We start from the raw sequence: 15855 nt of genomic DNA on the forward strand, positions 1-15855 counted from the left end.
AGTATAGTAGTGTGAAGTCTTTCTTGTTTTGTTTTAGGTATTAAACCCAGGGGCATTCTACCTTTGAGCTAGAGCGCCAGCCCTAATTTATTTTTTATTTTGAAACAAGGTCTCACTAAATTGCTGAAACTGGCCTCAAACCCATAATCCTCCTGACTCAGCCGCTCAAGTACTGAATTACAAGGTATGCCACCACGCCTGGCTTTTGTTTTTTTGGGGATGGAAGGAATTGAACCCAGAGCCTTGCACGAGCTAGGCAAGTGTTCTACCACTGAGATAAACACAGAGCCAGGGTTTTTTTGGGGTTTTTTTTTTTTTTTTTTTTTTGTACTGGGGATTGAACCTAGAGGCCTTCTACCTCCAAGTTACACCCCTCGCCTGATTTTATTTCTTATTTGGAAACAGGGTCTCATGAGGTTGCTCAGAGCATCCCTAAGTTGCCAAGGCTGGCTTTGAACCTGCAATCCTCCTGTTTCAGCCTCCCAATACCTGGTGTGTGCCACCATGCCCAGCTGAACTGGTGTGTGTGTGTGTGTGTGTGTGTGTGTGTGTGTGTGTGTGTGTATTACTGGGGATTGGGTGGAGACAGGAGGATCGTGCAGGTTCGAAGCCAGCCAGCCACACTGCCTTAGAAGACCCTGTTTCCAAATAAAAAAGTATAAAATAGGTCTGGGAGTGTATTACTGGGGATAGAATCCAGGGGCATTCTACCTCCTAGGTATACCCCCAGCCTTATTTTATTTTTACTTTTAAACAGGGTCTCTCTCTTGCTAGGTGTATGAGAATGAGAGTCAGTCTCACCGAGACTGTCCTTGAACCTACAACCCTGTCTCAGACTCCCAAGTACTGGGATTACAATCACGCACCACCACTTGTGGCTCAAATCAGTTTCCTTCCTTCCTTCCTTCCTTTCTTCCTTCCTTCCTTTCTTTCTTTCTTTCTTTCTTTCTTTCTTTCTTTCTTTCTTTCTTTTTTTGGCGGTACTAGGGATTGAACGAAGGGGTATTCTACCTCTGAGCTAAACCCCCAGCTCTATTTTTCATTCTTTATTTTGAAAGAGGATCTCACTAAGTAGCTGAGGCTGACCACAAACCTGCCACCCTCTAGTCTCAGCCTCCCAAGCATGTGCCACCATGTCAAAAAATTTTTCTTTCTTTTTTTTTTTGTGGTACTGGGGATGGAACCCAGAGGTATTCTACCTCCAAGCTACACTCCCAACCCTATTATTTATTCTTTATTTTGAAACAAGGTCTTACTGAGTTGCAAAGGGCCTCACTAAGTAGTAGCTGAGGATGTCCGCAAACGCAATCCTCCTGTCTCAGCCTCCCAAATGCTGGGATTACAAGTGTGCATCACCACGCCCGGTTTTTATATTTTATTTGGAAACAGGGTCTCACTAAGTTGCTGAGAGCCTCATTAAGTAGCTGAGGCTGACTTTTTGAATTTGTGTGATCCTTCTATCTCATCTTCCCAAATACTGGGATTATAAGCATGTGCCACCAACGACTAGGTTATTTTTGTTTTTTAAACAGCATCTCACTAGGTGGCTGAGAGTCTCACTACTTGCTGACCTGAGATTCCCGTCTCAGACTCCCAAGTATTGGGTGTGGTTGGGAGTACTTGGGAGTGTGCACCACTGTTCTTGGCTTAGAATTATTTACTTACGTACTTCCATTTGTCTCATTCCTAGGGGCGCAGTTAAGATGGAAAATACGAGCTGAGAGTGTGGCTCAGTGGGCCACTGCTTACCTAGTTTGTGTGAGGCCCTGGGTTCGATCCCAATATGGGGGTGAGGGAAGAGATGGAAAAACATCAGAAATTATGCATCTAACTGCTTGCTTAAAAACATTTCTCATAAAGAAATATTCTGAGCCAGCCATGATGGTACACACTTGTAATCCCAGTACTTGGAAAGCTGAAACAGGAGGACTTCAAGTTTGAGGATAGCCTTAGCAATTCAGCGAGGCTCTCAGCAACTTAGCAAGATCCTGTTCCCAAATACAAAAAAAAAAAAAAAAAAGGAGGGGCTGGGGGTGTAGCTCGGAGGTAGGATGTCCCTGAATTCAATCCCCAGCACCACACAAAAAAATAAGAAAATTTTCTGGGGACGGTAGTTATATATGGAATACCAAATATACTTCATATGAGTCCCCAAAAGGTGTCTAAGTCTTCAGGGTTAAAGTGTATGGGATTTTTCCTGTCTTTTATCACAGGATACACTATATTTCTAGAATCTCTTAGCTGCTATGAATACCTTGAAGAAACCACATTTGGGAGCATCTCTTTACCATGGAAAAAAGAAGAATCTCCATCATAATACTGCAAAGGTTCCACCTGAGCAACTCTCTCTGAGTGGACCCAACTTGGTAATTTGACCCTACCAATCCAGCAAGACAGTCCAGTGAAGCCCAGCTGAAATTTAACAACCTAAAAGGCCCTCTTTGTCGCCCCAGTGAAGTAGAACAAGTCAATTCTATACCAAGTGCTTTGGTCAGGCAATAATGGACTTTTCTTTCCTGCAGTAGATAGCTGACGTCAGTAGGTGGGAGCCCTGCCAAGCCACAACTGGCTGTCTCTGGGGAAATGGAATTCTGAAAGTCACCAATATGCTCCCACTGTTGTTGGCATTCAGATTTTCATTTGCAAGATCACAGGAGTCAACAAAAAAGAATATGGGTTTCTGGGCATGGTGGCGCATGCCTGTAATCCCAGTACTTGAAGACTCAGATAGGAGGATCGCAGGTTCAAGACCACCTTCATCAATGTAGGGAGACTCCCAGCAAACTAACCAAGACCTGTTTCAAAAAATAAAATAGTAGCCGGGCATGGTGGCACATGCTTGTAATCCCAACATTTGGGAAGCTGAGACAGGAAGATAGCGGTTAGCCGACAGCCTCAGCTACTACTTAGTGAGGCCCTTTGCAACTCAGTGAGACCTTGTTTCAAAAAAAAAAAAGAATTTAAAAAATAGGGCTGAGAGTGTAGTTCGGAGGTAGAATGCCCTTGGGTTCTACCCCCAGAACCGCAATAAATAAATAAATAAATTAATTAATTAAATAAAATAAAATAGAGGTGGGAATGTAGCTCAAAGGCAGAATGCCCCCGGGTTCAATTCCTAGTACTGAACATACAGTTTCCTCCTCTTAACTGATAGGAAGCTGTCTCTAGTTTATCTGCCAAGAGTCCCGGTTTCTTTTTACTCCTGTAAAAGGGTCTTTTCCACAGACTACATTAAACAAGGGATAATTTTCATAAATATCACCAAGAACTACCGCCACCCAAAAGTGTTACAATCTCTCACCCAAAACTGTCAAAAGTTTCTGGAATTCTTGGACTGTGTGCATACCACATTCCTTCCATGACTAAGGCTGCATACTGCAAGAACCCTGCCCCAGCCCTGGCAATATGCAGCAGTCTGATAAGGCAGACTCTGCAGAGAATGTTCTGGCTATTCTCAGCTTTATGGGATTAACACCTTGAAAGCACTAGAAAGGAAGACTGTGTTGTAAAAACAAAACATCTCCAACCTTACCAGCCAGCCTATCTATCTACTCCACTAACTACCTAAAAACTGCAACACTGGAGGCTTCCTCAACTGCTTATCTCAAAGCAACAGATCAACTCTGATTTTGCCAATCAAATGCATGTACACAGAGAATGGAGAGGAAACAAAACGCTAAGTATATTCTCTGTATGCGTAAGGATGATGTCCCATTTAAGGTAACTGAAAGAAAAGGTTATACTTTTGCAAATATTATTAAGGGAAGACTAATTTTGCAGGTTATTTATAAATGCTGCAATGCAGCAGTCAAATCTTAGGTGCATTGATTCAGCAAGTAATGTGAATTGATCTCAGGGGAATAAAACAGGAATTACAACTATGTCCTCTATTGTAATAAATAAAAAGGACTTGTCAGCGTTCTTACAATACTGCCAGTTCTCTGGGTACAAAGAGCAAGTTCTAAAGATAGGAAGTTTAGCTAGAAATTTCTAATTAAATCTGAAGATATAACACGACTCCTCATATCCAACACAAACTTATACACACTATCAACTGAAAGAATCTTGACATGAGTATCTGTCTTCCTGATGAATGCCAAGAGACAGCTGCTCCATCAGTTCTTGGTACTTAGGGAATGTAAAATGCTTTCACCTAATCTACAGAAGCTACATGCCAGTTGTACAAGGGGATGTATGTACTTTGGGGAGTGGGAGAGGCCGTGGGTGGGATTCACACTGTGTTAAGCAACACGACAGACTGCAAATGCAAACATTTCAAACCAAAGGTCAAATGCTTTGGACTCTGCAAACCTGGCACCTGCAGTGAGTGGACACCTTCACAATGATCTCAGGGAGTGAAGAATTCAGCAATCAGTGTCTCTACGGAATCCCAAAAGAGAAAATAATGTATAATGAAGATGAATGGCAATGGGATGGCCATTCTACCAGGTGACTTGGTGTGCTGGATGTCAGGGACACTTGGAAAACTACAAATGACACCAGTTTGCAGACAGGACACCAGCTATATTGTTTTGTAAGAAGAGGATTTTTGGAGACTAATAGGACAAATGGACTTGGCTCTATAGAAAAATTCATAAACATCACCCAAGGCAAAAGGTCACAGAAACCATTCATCAGTTTTATTTTTGTTGCTTAGTCAGAGCCCAAATGTGCAGAACTAGCAATACCTTTTTGTCATGGCTTAGAAAACCAGCCTATTACCAACTTTTAGATTTGCAAAGCAAGAGAACTACATCCATGGAAGTAGAAGGGCTCTCCCCGAGAACAAACCACCAAAGAATCGGTTAGCACTCATAAAACTGTATACCAGTTGATTTTCAGATCAAACAAATTAACTCAAAACCAGCTTAGCTGCAGATTTTAGTGGCAGATCTGAAGGTAAGCAGAGAGGTAAATAATACACAAAGTAAGACTCCCAACAACATAAATAAAAACAACAAATATTTTGCTTAAACCACATTCCAATCAGGACTGTGATCTGCATGTCAGCCTTCAAATTGATTAATTCATTTCAACTCAATTAGCACAATTCTGCAGAGGTGAGCAGGGACTTAGCTTTAAGAAAGCAAAAGATCCATACTGCATTGCATCACAATCAGAAACGCAGAGCATGTGGAGAACACTTACTTCTGAATGCTTCCCACATACTATCTTGCTGCTACTTACCTTTTAACCTGCAAAATTCAGATAAAAGGTATTTAAGTGAAACATATTGTTACTAAGATTCAAAACAGGGAAAAGTTATAATGTGGCCCATTTTTATAAATCTCATTTAAATAACAGGTCTGATTTATAAAAGGGCCTGCCTTGGATTTATCACCTATATTCACTAAAAATTTCCAAAAATTTTATTTCTGATTTTAGGATACCAAGACAATAACATTAAGCATTTCTTTCCTTTTTGAAAAAGGTCCAATTTTAACACTCAAAACTACACAAATAAAATATAGAGATATCTTTAAAAAAAAAAGAAAATGTAAGCTCTATTTTATTATAGGATTGTAGCAGAAGAAATAAGTTAATGGAAGAGGAAACAAACCCAAGTTTACAGTATCTTTCAGATTTAAAAAATACTATTTATACTATATTTTCAGATTATAATTTTTCCAAATGTCTAGAATAATCTCCTTAGTCCCTTGGTTCTTTAGAACCAAGTAGCCATCAATAAAAAAAATCAGCAAACACTACATGCAAACACTGGGATGGCAATAAGAAATTAATATATTCATGCCTTAAAAAGAAAAAGGAAAGTTAAAAAATAGGCTTTGAAAATATTAAATATACTAAGACTTCTGATCATAAACACTAAAAACCCAAACAAACCCTAACCAATCTGTTTACAGAAAGGTCATGCAGGCAGGGTTTTTCCCCTCTCTGGATCATTCAACCTCTTTGACACAAATGTGTCTTCACTGCAAGCCAGGCAAAACTGAAAGGCAACACATTTTCTGCATGCTGGACAAATACCTGAACTCTGCGTTTACGAAACGATGACAACATGGTGGAGGAATGTGGAGTCTAAAGAGGGAGGGGGGAGAGCAAGATAACAAGCTTCTAAGGGCAAAGGGAACAGAATCATTTCAAAACGAAGAAAACAGATCTGTAGAAACATACGGATACAGGTGAAAATTAAACTTCAGACATTTTCCCAGAGCATTCCCTCTGACACTCTAAATCCTACCAGAAATTTAAAAATGTGAAATGAGAACCAAAGTTCCCAGGTCTTAGCAGTCACTACCATCTAAATGTGCTGCCATGGCCAAGCCACATCCTCTTTGGGGCCTCGGTTTCCCCTTCTGTGAAAGTAACAATACTGAACATAGTGTGTGTGTGTGTGTGTGTGTGTGTGTGTTACTGAGGATTGAACCGAGGCATGCTCTATGTCTAAAATGCAACTCCAGCCCTTTCTTCTTTTTTTTTGGTGGTAGTTGAGAGATCCAGAAGCATTCTACCTCTAAAATATATTCCCAGCTCTTTTTTTTTTTTTTTTTTTTTACACTACTGGGGATGTAACCCAGTGACATTCTACCTCCTAGATACACCCCAGCCCTATTTTTTATTCTTTTATTTTGAAACAGAGTCTCACTGAGCCGCAAAGGGCCTCCTCACTAAGTAGTAGCTGAGGCTGTCCTCGAATTGCAGGATTCTTCCTGTCTCAGCCTCCCAAATGCTGAGATTACAAGCGTGTACCACCACACCCAGCTTTTTTTTTTTTTAAGTAGGGTCTCACTAAGTTGTGGAGAGCCTCACTAAGTTCTGAGGCTGGCTGTGAACCTTTGATCTTTCTGTCTCAGCCTCCCAAGTACTGCAATTACAAGCGTGTGCTACTATGCCCATCTTAAATACACTTTTAAAACTAACCTCCCCCCAATCTGCATCTGATAAATTAAAAACCCCAGGACTAGACAATCCAATAAATCCCCTTTCTTCAGTAATGAGTATAATTTTATTAAATTATCAGGACAAAAAAAAACCTCTCAAACAAGAAAGAACTACTTGTAGTGTTCAGGTTAACTTCCTTAATACTAGTTCCTGTTTAAAATTGGTACAAGTTACAACTCAGTGCGACCCTGTTTCAAAAAAAAAAAAAGAGTAAAAAATAGGGCCAGGGGTGTAGCTCAGAGGTAGAATGCCCCTGGGTTCCATCCCAATACCGCAAAATAAACAAACAATAAAACTGGTACAAGAAGAATATGCAAAAGAAGCTGGGTGCAAAAGAGGCTCTCTACAATACTGGGAGACCCTGTCTCAAAATAAAGAAAAGAGCTGGGTGTGGTGGTATGCTCTTATAATCCCAGCATTTGGGAAGCTGAGACAGGTGGACTGTGCTTCACCAACAGCCTCAGCTACAATGTAGGCCCTTTGCAACTCAGTGAGACCCTGTTTCAAAATAAAAGAATAAAAAAAAATAGGGCTGGGGGTGTAGCTCGGAGAATGCCTCTGGGTTCTATCCCCAGTACCGCAAAATAAAATAAAATAAAGAATAAAAAATAGGGCTGGATGTGGGATGTGTGTGTACCGCAGTACCCCAGTACCACACAAAAAAAAAAAAAAGCAAAAAAGGTGGACAGAGCTGGGTATGGTTGTAATTCCAATACTTGGAAGGCTGAGACTGGAGGATCATAGATTAAAAGTCAGTCTCACGCAGGGTGTAGTGGTGCACACTTGTAATCCCACACTTGGGAGGCGGAGACAGGAGGATCCCGCAGGTTTGAAGCCAGCCTCGCTGGCTTAAGAGACCCCGTTTTCAAATATAAAATTAGGTCTAAAGGGTTCCATTCCCAGTACCACAAAAAAAAAAAAGTCAGTCTCAGAAATTCTCTCAGCAACTTAGTGAAACCATTTCCAAAAAAAAAAAAAAAAAAAAAAAAAAAAAGCCGGACATGGTGGCACACACTTGTAATCCCAATACTTGGGAGGCTGAGACAAGAGACAACTCAGGTTCACGGCCAGCCTCAACTTTGTGAGGCCCTCTACAATTTAGTGAGACCCTGATTTAAAAAAAAGAATAATAGCTGGGCGTGGTGGCGCACGCTTGTAATACCAGCATTTGGGAGGCTGAGACAGAAGGATCGTGGTTCTTGTGGTTCACGGACAGCCTCAGCTACTTGGTGAGGCCCTTTGCAACTCAGTGAGACCCTGTTTCAAAATAAAGAATAAAAAATAGGGTTGGGGGTGTAGATCGGAGGTAGAATGCCCTTGGGTTCCATCTCCAGTGCCCCCCCCAAAATAAAATAGGGCTCGTGGTATAGTTAAGAGGTATATGTCCCTGATTCAATCCCCAGTACCCTAATAAATAAAATAAGTAAATAAATAAATGGCTGGGGGTATTGCTCAGCAGTATAATGTCCCTGGGCTCAATTCCTTGTACAAAGAAAAAAAAGAGGTGGAGAGGAGAAGGTTCACTGCACAGCTGCTCCAGAGAACTGGTACCCAGTGATCAGCTCTGCGGACCTCCTCTGCATTCCTGGAGTCAGCATTTGCCACTGGGGCGTTGCATTCTTCTACTGTAAGGCCACAGCTGATGGGCTGCAGCAGAAGGGCCGTGCATAACTAGTGGAGTTCTCGCATAGCCCATGGAGGATTCATTACAAAGCCAGGTGGCCCTCTGACCCTCTGTCCTTACGCAGGTTCAGCAGCGACAGGAGGGAACTATTCCCGAGATCCACTTCTCAGGATCTGCAGCGGCCCCACCCTTTGGGATGAAGGCAGGGAAAGAAAAGTAGAGAAAATTCTAACCCAAGGAACCAAAGATACTTACAACAGCTCTCTCCACCTAAACCATCATTAGATTGCTTGATGGGTTTATATTGGGGCCTGTGTCATATCGGTATCTCCAATTAGATTACACAATACACACTGCCAAAACCCAAAGTATATCAGAGAATACGTTTACCATAAGAACTGCTTCACATTCTCCAGTACAGGGCAAACCCTCCTTTCAATTCTCTCCACCTAGGTCCCTGGATAACAGTTAACACACTTTGAGGGTCCCTTTGAGTAATTATTGGCCCAGTTACTAAAAAGGGCTTATTGTTAATTTCCTGCAGAGGCCATTAATGCAGCACATTTCCCCCCTGCAGCACATTTTTTAAACTTTGACTTCAACTTGACCTTTCAAAATCTAAGACATTAGCAGCATATGAGAGAGAAAAATAAGTGACTTGTTTCAGGAGTAGGAACCCTGGTTCCATGGCTTCATACAGCCGACTGTTCCTGCTGCTATTCTTAAGATTTTGTTTCTTGGCTGCAAGACACCCCCACCCTTCCATCTTTGATACATTCTGCTTTACTTAAGTCCAATTGCTATGACGACGCAATTTCTTAACACATTATGAAAATACTTCATATGGTCTCTCTTCTTCTATTCTTCCTGAACAGACATGACGGTACGTTTTTCTAAAATACCATGATGAAGGCACTACAAAAGGCCTAAATATTTTCGGATCTGTTACATAAAAGAGATCTGACAAGGTGGTGTAGTCTTGCAAGAATCATCTCAACTCGGCTTTCTGGGCTATTCGTGCCTTTCATTTAAAACAAATCCAACCCTTTAACGTGCCCCTTATTTCAAATATATTTTATTCCAGCACCTAAGAGAGGCTTTTAAAAGCAGTTTTCTTTGTGAAGCGTCTAATACAATTCGCAGGGACAGCTTCCAAACAAAAGACTGCTCTATCATCCCACACTGGCGTGGCTGTACAATTTTTGACAAATAATATACTGCCCTCGACTTAAAATGGCCCAGTTTCTCACACAAAAGAACTCTAAGATATTAAGTTCTTTGATTTGGACCTCTTATCAAGCAAGAGCCGCATCTACCCATTATTTTCAAGGAGATCACAATTGGGGAGGAAAGAAATGTTCATTACAAGGAAAGGAGGCCACGGCCCATCTCCGACCTTTCTGCCATTGGAGGGAGGGCCGTACAGAACAGAATTGAGGTCAGGGAGCCCTTCCGTGCGGGCGCCCCGTCCACCCGCGGCCGGAAACGCGGCCAGTGGAGGTGGACCCCCCCGGGGATGCGCGGGCGGCGGCGCCCCCACCCACCTGCGGCGGGGCCGGGCGGGCGAGGGGAGGGGGCCGGCGGCCTCGCCCCCTCCCCGCGGTGACCTTCCGGCGCCGGCGCCCTCCCCGCGGGCTCCGCGACCCCGAGGCGGCGGCGGCGGCGGGGGCGGGGGCCTGCCGGGCCGCGGGGAGCGGGAGGCCCGGCCGGCTCACCTGTCCGCGCGCGCCCCGCCCCGCCCCGCCCGGGGTGCCCGGCTCCCGGGGGCGGCTGCCGGGGGTCCCGCCCGCCCGCCCCGCGCTCCCGCGGCCCCTCTCACCGGCTCTCGGGGCGAGGGGCGCGGGCACGCCGGGCTGGGGGTGCTGAGAGACGAGGCGCCTCCGCGGCCTTGGCTCGGCGTCGTTCGCTCCGCAGCGGATAGTGGCGGCGACGCGCGCGCCCCGCCCCTTTTATAGGCAGCCGGGCGCGCTCCCGCGACGCGCGGGCGCGAGCGCGGGGAAGCGCGTCGGAGGCTGGGAAGGGGCGGGGCTCCCGCGGGCTCGCCGCCGAGCGCGTCCGGAAGGAGCCGAGCGGCCGTGCGGGGCAGCGGGCGCGCGCGGCGGGCGGCGCTGGTGCAGTGGAGTCGCGGCCTCCGCCCTGGCGGCGCGCCTCCCTTTCCGCAGCCTGGGTCCTCCAATCCCGCCCCGCCCGGTCGGCCCTGCGGAGGATCCGCACCGCACCCCTCCGCCCCTGGGAGGAATCCAGGCTGCAGCGAAGGGCGGGGCAGGGGCGAGCGCTGCAGTCTGGCCAGGGATGCTGCGCGCCCCGGCCGGCCGGAAAAAGCCCCGTCCCTAGGGTGAGGTCACCAGATTGCTCCTCTTCCTGTCCACTCGGCCAGGAGAAGGCTGGCTCTGGGGGCGCACGTCGGCCTGCTCTGCTGGGGGCTGGGGTCTAGAAAAAGAAGATGAATTGGGGCTCCGGGTTGGAGAAGGTGATAAGAAAAAAGGTCAAATCCGGATCAGAAAAAATAAGAACTCATTGAAGCCATAAGTCTGTCATTACAGAGTTTGGAGAGTTAATGATCTTATATTCCTGCAGCAAAAGCTTTCTCACTGATCGCCAGTGGAATAGGGCGCTTGAGGTGTATCTCGTAAACAAGCCATTGAGTTTCCTTTTCTGACAATTGATTGAACTTTCCTTGTGTACTAGGCACCAGCTAGTCATGTGTTATCTTTACTTTTTTACTGAGGAAGGAACCCTGGAACATTCTACCTCTGAGCTACACACCCAGCCCATTTTTCTTTTTCTTTTTTTTTTTTGGTGCGGTACTGGGGATGGAACCCAGGGGCATTCTACCTCTGAGCTACATCCCCAGCCCTATTTTTTATTCTATATTTTGAAACAGGGTCTCACTGAGTTGTAAAGGCCCTCATTAAGTAACTGAGGCTGTCCACGAACTATGATCCTCCTGTCCCAGCCTCCTGAATGCCCGGACTACAAGCGTGCTCCACCATGACCAGCTTACCCGGCCCTTTTTTATCCTTTTATTTTGAAACAGGGCCTCACTAAATTGCTGAGGCTGGCCGCGAACTTGTTTGTGATCCTTCTGTCTCAGCTTCCCAAGTATTGGAACTACAAGAGAGTGCCACCACACCCGGTTCATCTGTTACCATTATATTAAATTTTTGTTTTGTGGTACTGAGGATTAAACCCAGGGGAATTCTATCTCTGGGCTATACCCCTGGCCGATTTTATTTCTTATTTTCTTTATTTTATTTTTAATTAATTTGTTTTTATGTGGTACTGGGGATTGAACCCAGAGGCAGTTTACCTCGGAGTTACACACCCAGCTCTATTTTTTATTTTGAAACAGGGTCTGAGTTGCAGAGGGCCTCACAAAATTGTTGGGGCTGGCTTTGAACCTGCAATCCTCCTGTCTCACAAGTACCGAATCTGGATTGTAAGCCTGTGTGCCACCACACCCGGCTTTTCTTTTTATTTTGAAACTATGACTCAGTAAATTGCTGAGGCTGCCTGCAAATTTGCATCCTCCTGTCTCAGGCTGTCAGGTTCTGAGATTACAGGCATGTGTCACTGCACTGGCTACTTTTTAGTTTTTACAATCAATTTAGGAGGTAGATATTATTTTCCCTATTTACAAATGAGCACCCCGACACAGAAGTGAGATCCTTTGCCCTATGGAAGAGATCTAGCAATGAGAAAAGTTAGGATTTGGGCCCGAACCCTTGGAACTACTGCCTTCTACTAGAAAAGGGAATCAGCAGCTGGGGCCCCAGGGCTCACACCTGTAATCTCAAGTATTTAGGAGGTTGAGACAGGAGGATTGCAGGTTTGAAGCCAGCCTCAGCAACTTCACAAGATTCTATTTCAAAATAAAAAGGAATAGAGTTGTAGCTTGGAGGTAGAATGCCCCTGGGTTCACAATCCTCAGTAAAAAAAATTTTTTTTTTTTGTGGGTCTGGGGGTGGAACCCAGGGGCATTTGACCTCCGAGCTACACCCCCTGCCCTATTTTTTATTCTTTATTTTGAAACCGGGTCTCACTGAGTTGCGGAGGGCCTCACTAAGTAGCTGAGGCTGTCCCCGAACCGCGATCCTCTGGTCTCAGCCTCCCGAATGCTGGGATTACAAGCGTGCGCCACCACGCCCGGCTTAGTAAAAATTTTTTAAAAAAAGAAAAAAACAGGGGGAGGAACTCTGGTGTAGGTGGAGGCTGGGGTTGTAAGAAGAGAAAAACAAGATTCCAACAGTTTCTGTTCCTTACCATCCTGGCAGTTCAGAGGCCTGGCCCTAAACTGCAGCCGTAAGCCTTTGGTTAGAAAACCCTTTCTCTACCCCATTTCTGGGACAGCTGGCCGTAGCCATTGAGAGTAACACCCAGCTCATTCCTGTGTAGCCAGGCAGACTGAGAGCTCTGCACTCAGGAAGGCTTCAGCCTCCTGGTTACCAAGCAGCCCTCCTCTTTAAATAAATATAAAGGCACTGGGCGTTGCACCAGCACTTGGGCCCGGGCCCAGCCCTGCGCTTCCCAGGCCTCTGCAGTGGGGCTGCTGCTTCTGGGCCTGGGATCTACAATCTGTTTTCTAAACTGCCCTGACTGCAACCATAATAGTGAGGGGAAAATTCCCTATTCCCTCCCCACTGGAGTGGAGAGAAAGGGAGTAGCCACACCCCAAAGACAGCTTCACAGAAGCAGGAGGAAGGCGTAGGAGCTGAGAGGCATTTCCTGCAATCTTCTATGCAGAGAAAACAGGGGCCAGGAACAAGGCTCCCTGGGTTATACATTTCTGGAAGCAGCGGCTGGTGTCTGTGGCCTCTTCTCCAGCCAGAAACAGCAAACATTTTAATCAGATATTTAGCTCTGGTTACAAAATGGCTAACACAATCTTAGCCACCCCAAATTTCTAAGATCTGCTCCAACAAAGGATGCGTCTCAGAACTACGGGTTGTTGTTTTTTTTTTCAGTCACCCTGACTCCATAGTGAAATGGGGGTGGGGGGTTACTCCTTCTGTCAAATACAAAACAAACTGGAGACCTAAGAGAGAGCTCTGTTTTGATACAGAAACTAAAATCTTATTTGTTCCTCCTTGTCTGATCTGAGCCATAGCCAAGAAACAGTATACCCAGCGCTTTCTGGCTCCCACTCACTCACCCACCCCATTCTGCATTTGGCACTGGAAATGGGATATTTAAAAAGCCATTCTTCATGTCGTCTTCTCTTGTCTGCCTTCTTCTATTCCCTCCCACCAATCTCAGCATATGCCTACCACTCTCTTGGGTTTGGGGACAGGAAAGGATAAAGCAGAGAATGACCTTCTTTGTTTTCTAAGAGAAATTTAGGGAGGGGGGGCAAAAAAACACATAACTGGTCAGCTACAGATTCTCAGTCACATCTCTCCTGGTCTCCTGAGATGATGGTAAAATTGAATTCTAAGCATCTTCTTCTAGTTTGAGCAGTCCTCTGAAGATTTTACATACACAGTCACCTTAAGCATCTAGGTAGTTCCAGTACAAGTTGTTCAAAAGGTCAACTGTTAGCCAAGCAGAGTAGTGCATGCCTGAAATCCCAGTACTAGGGAGGCAGAGGATCACAGGTTCAAGGGCAGCCTCAGCAACTTAAAGAAAACCTGTTTCAAAATAAAAAGGGCTGTGGGTGTAGCGCAGAAGTAGAATATCCCTGGGTTCAATCCCACACACCAAAAGGGCCGAGCGTGGTAGTGCACACTTGGAATCACAGCATTTGGGAGACAGACAGGAGAATCCGAGTTCACAGACAGCCTCAGCTACTACTTACCGAGGCCCTTTGCAACTCAGTGAGACCCTGTTTCAAAATAAAGAATAAAAAATAGGGTTGGGGGTATAGCTTGGAGGTAGAATGCCCCTGGGTTCCATCCCCAGTACTGCAAAAAAAAAAAAAAAAAGTTAACTATTAGGAAATACACTAATTGTCATGTTCCAGTGTGGAAAGTCACCCACTCTTCCTAGGAGAGACCCTCTACCCCCAGCCCTTACCCCTGCAAATTTCAACGCAGGCATCTGCACTCCTTTCTCCCTGTACAGGAGCTGACAGGGAAGGATCGCGCTGGCACGGGGACTGCCGCACCTCGTCCCCAACATCCTCCTGCAGTGTCAGAGCTGGCCAGGCAGTGGCACAGACCTTCCAACACAGTGACTGGGTGAACCTGGAGAAGGACACTAAGTTAAATAAAACACTTGACACTGAAGGACATGGTTATACGTATGGCCCTGCAATTGTTAGATTCACAGAGGCAAAGGAGAAAGTGGCCAGCAGGGACTGGGGTAGGGTGGCCCCTTACCACGGAAGTTACTGTATCATCGGTAAGTTACCCCTCAAGGGAATGAGGAAGTTCTGGAGATGGGTGGTAGTAACAGGTGCACAACATTGTTAATGTACTTTTTTTTTTTTTTTCTTTTTTGTGGTACTGGGGATGGAACCCAGGGGCTTTCTACCTCTAGGCTACACTCCCATATCTATTTAGTATTTCATTTGGAAACAAGAGTCTCCCTAAGTTGCAGAGGGCCTCACTAAGTAGCTGAGGCTGGCTTCTTACCTGCATGATCCTCCTGTCTCTGCTTCTCAAGTACTGGAATTACACGCGTGTGCCACCACGGCTGGGTCCTATATTATTATTTTTTTTTTTTCTTGAAACACAGTCTTGTTAAATTGCTAAGGCTTACTTCTAACCTGGAATCCTGGCTGGGCGTGGTAGTGCACACCTGTGATCCTAGGAGGCTGGAACAGGAGAATTTCAGGTTCAAGGACTGCCTCAGCAATTTAGTGAGACTCTCAGAAACTCAGCCAAACCCTGTTTCAAAATAAAGTAGGGTGAGGTTGTAGCTCAGAGGTAGAATGCCTGGATTCTATCCCCAGACACACACACACACACACACACACACACACACACACACACACACACACACACAAAATCAACCTGTAATCCTCCTGTCTCTACCTCCCAAGTAGTGGGTATCACAGGCATGCATCAACATACCCAACTAGATTTAACATTTTTTTTTTTTTTACTTAGTACTGGGAATTGAACCCAGGGGCATTCTAGCTGTGAGCTACACCTCCAGCTTTTTTTCCTTTTCCTTCGGTACTGGAATGAAACCCATAGGCATTCTCCCTCCAAGTGACAACCCCAGACTTGTAGTCTTCTTTATTTTGAAATAAGGTCTTACTGAGCTGCAAAGGGCCTCACTAAGTAGCTGAGGCTGTCCATAAACCGCGATCCTCCTGTCTCGGCCTCCTGATTGCTGGGATTACAAGCGTGCGCCACCACGCCCACTCCAGCTCCTTTTAAAAT

At 45.4% G+C, this 15855-nt stretch overlaps 1 protein-coding gene across 2 annotated transcripts in view; it reads right to left on the reverse strand.

Moving 5' to 3' along the window:
• The window catches only part of SPTAN1 (spectrin alpha, non-erythrocytic 1), a gene marked incomplete at both ends in the record, with an annotated part of 90553 nt that extends 84532 nt beyond the window's left edge, over positions 1-6021 (reverse strand). For both annotated transcript variants that reach the window (XM_080708484.1, XM_080708482.1), the window contains one exon: positions 5989-6021. In XM_080708484.1, coding sequence (XP_080564610.1) covers positions 5989-6021 — 33 coding nt within the window. The remainder of the gene's footprint in view (positions 1-5988) is intronic.
• Between the last annotated feature and the right edge of the window lie 9834 nt (positions 6022-15855).

This window comes from Muscardinus avellanarius, assembly GCF_963383645.1.
Source record: "Muscardinus avellanarius genome assembly, chromosome: 13".
Lineage (NCBI taxonomy): Eukaryota > Metazoa > Chordata > Mammalia > Rodentia > Gliridae > Muscardinus > Muscardinus avellanarius.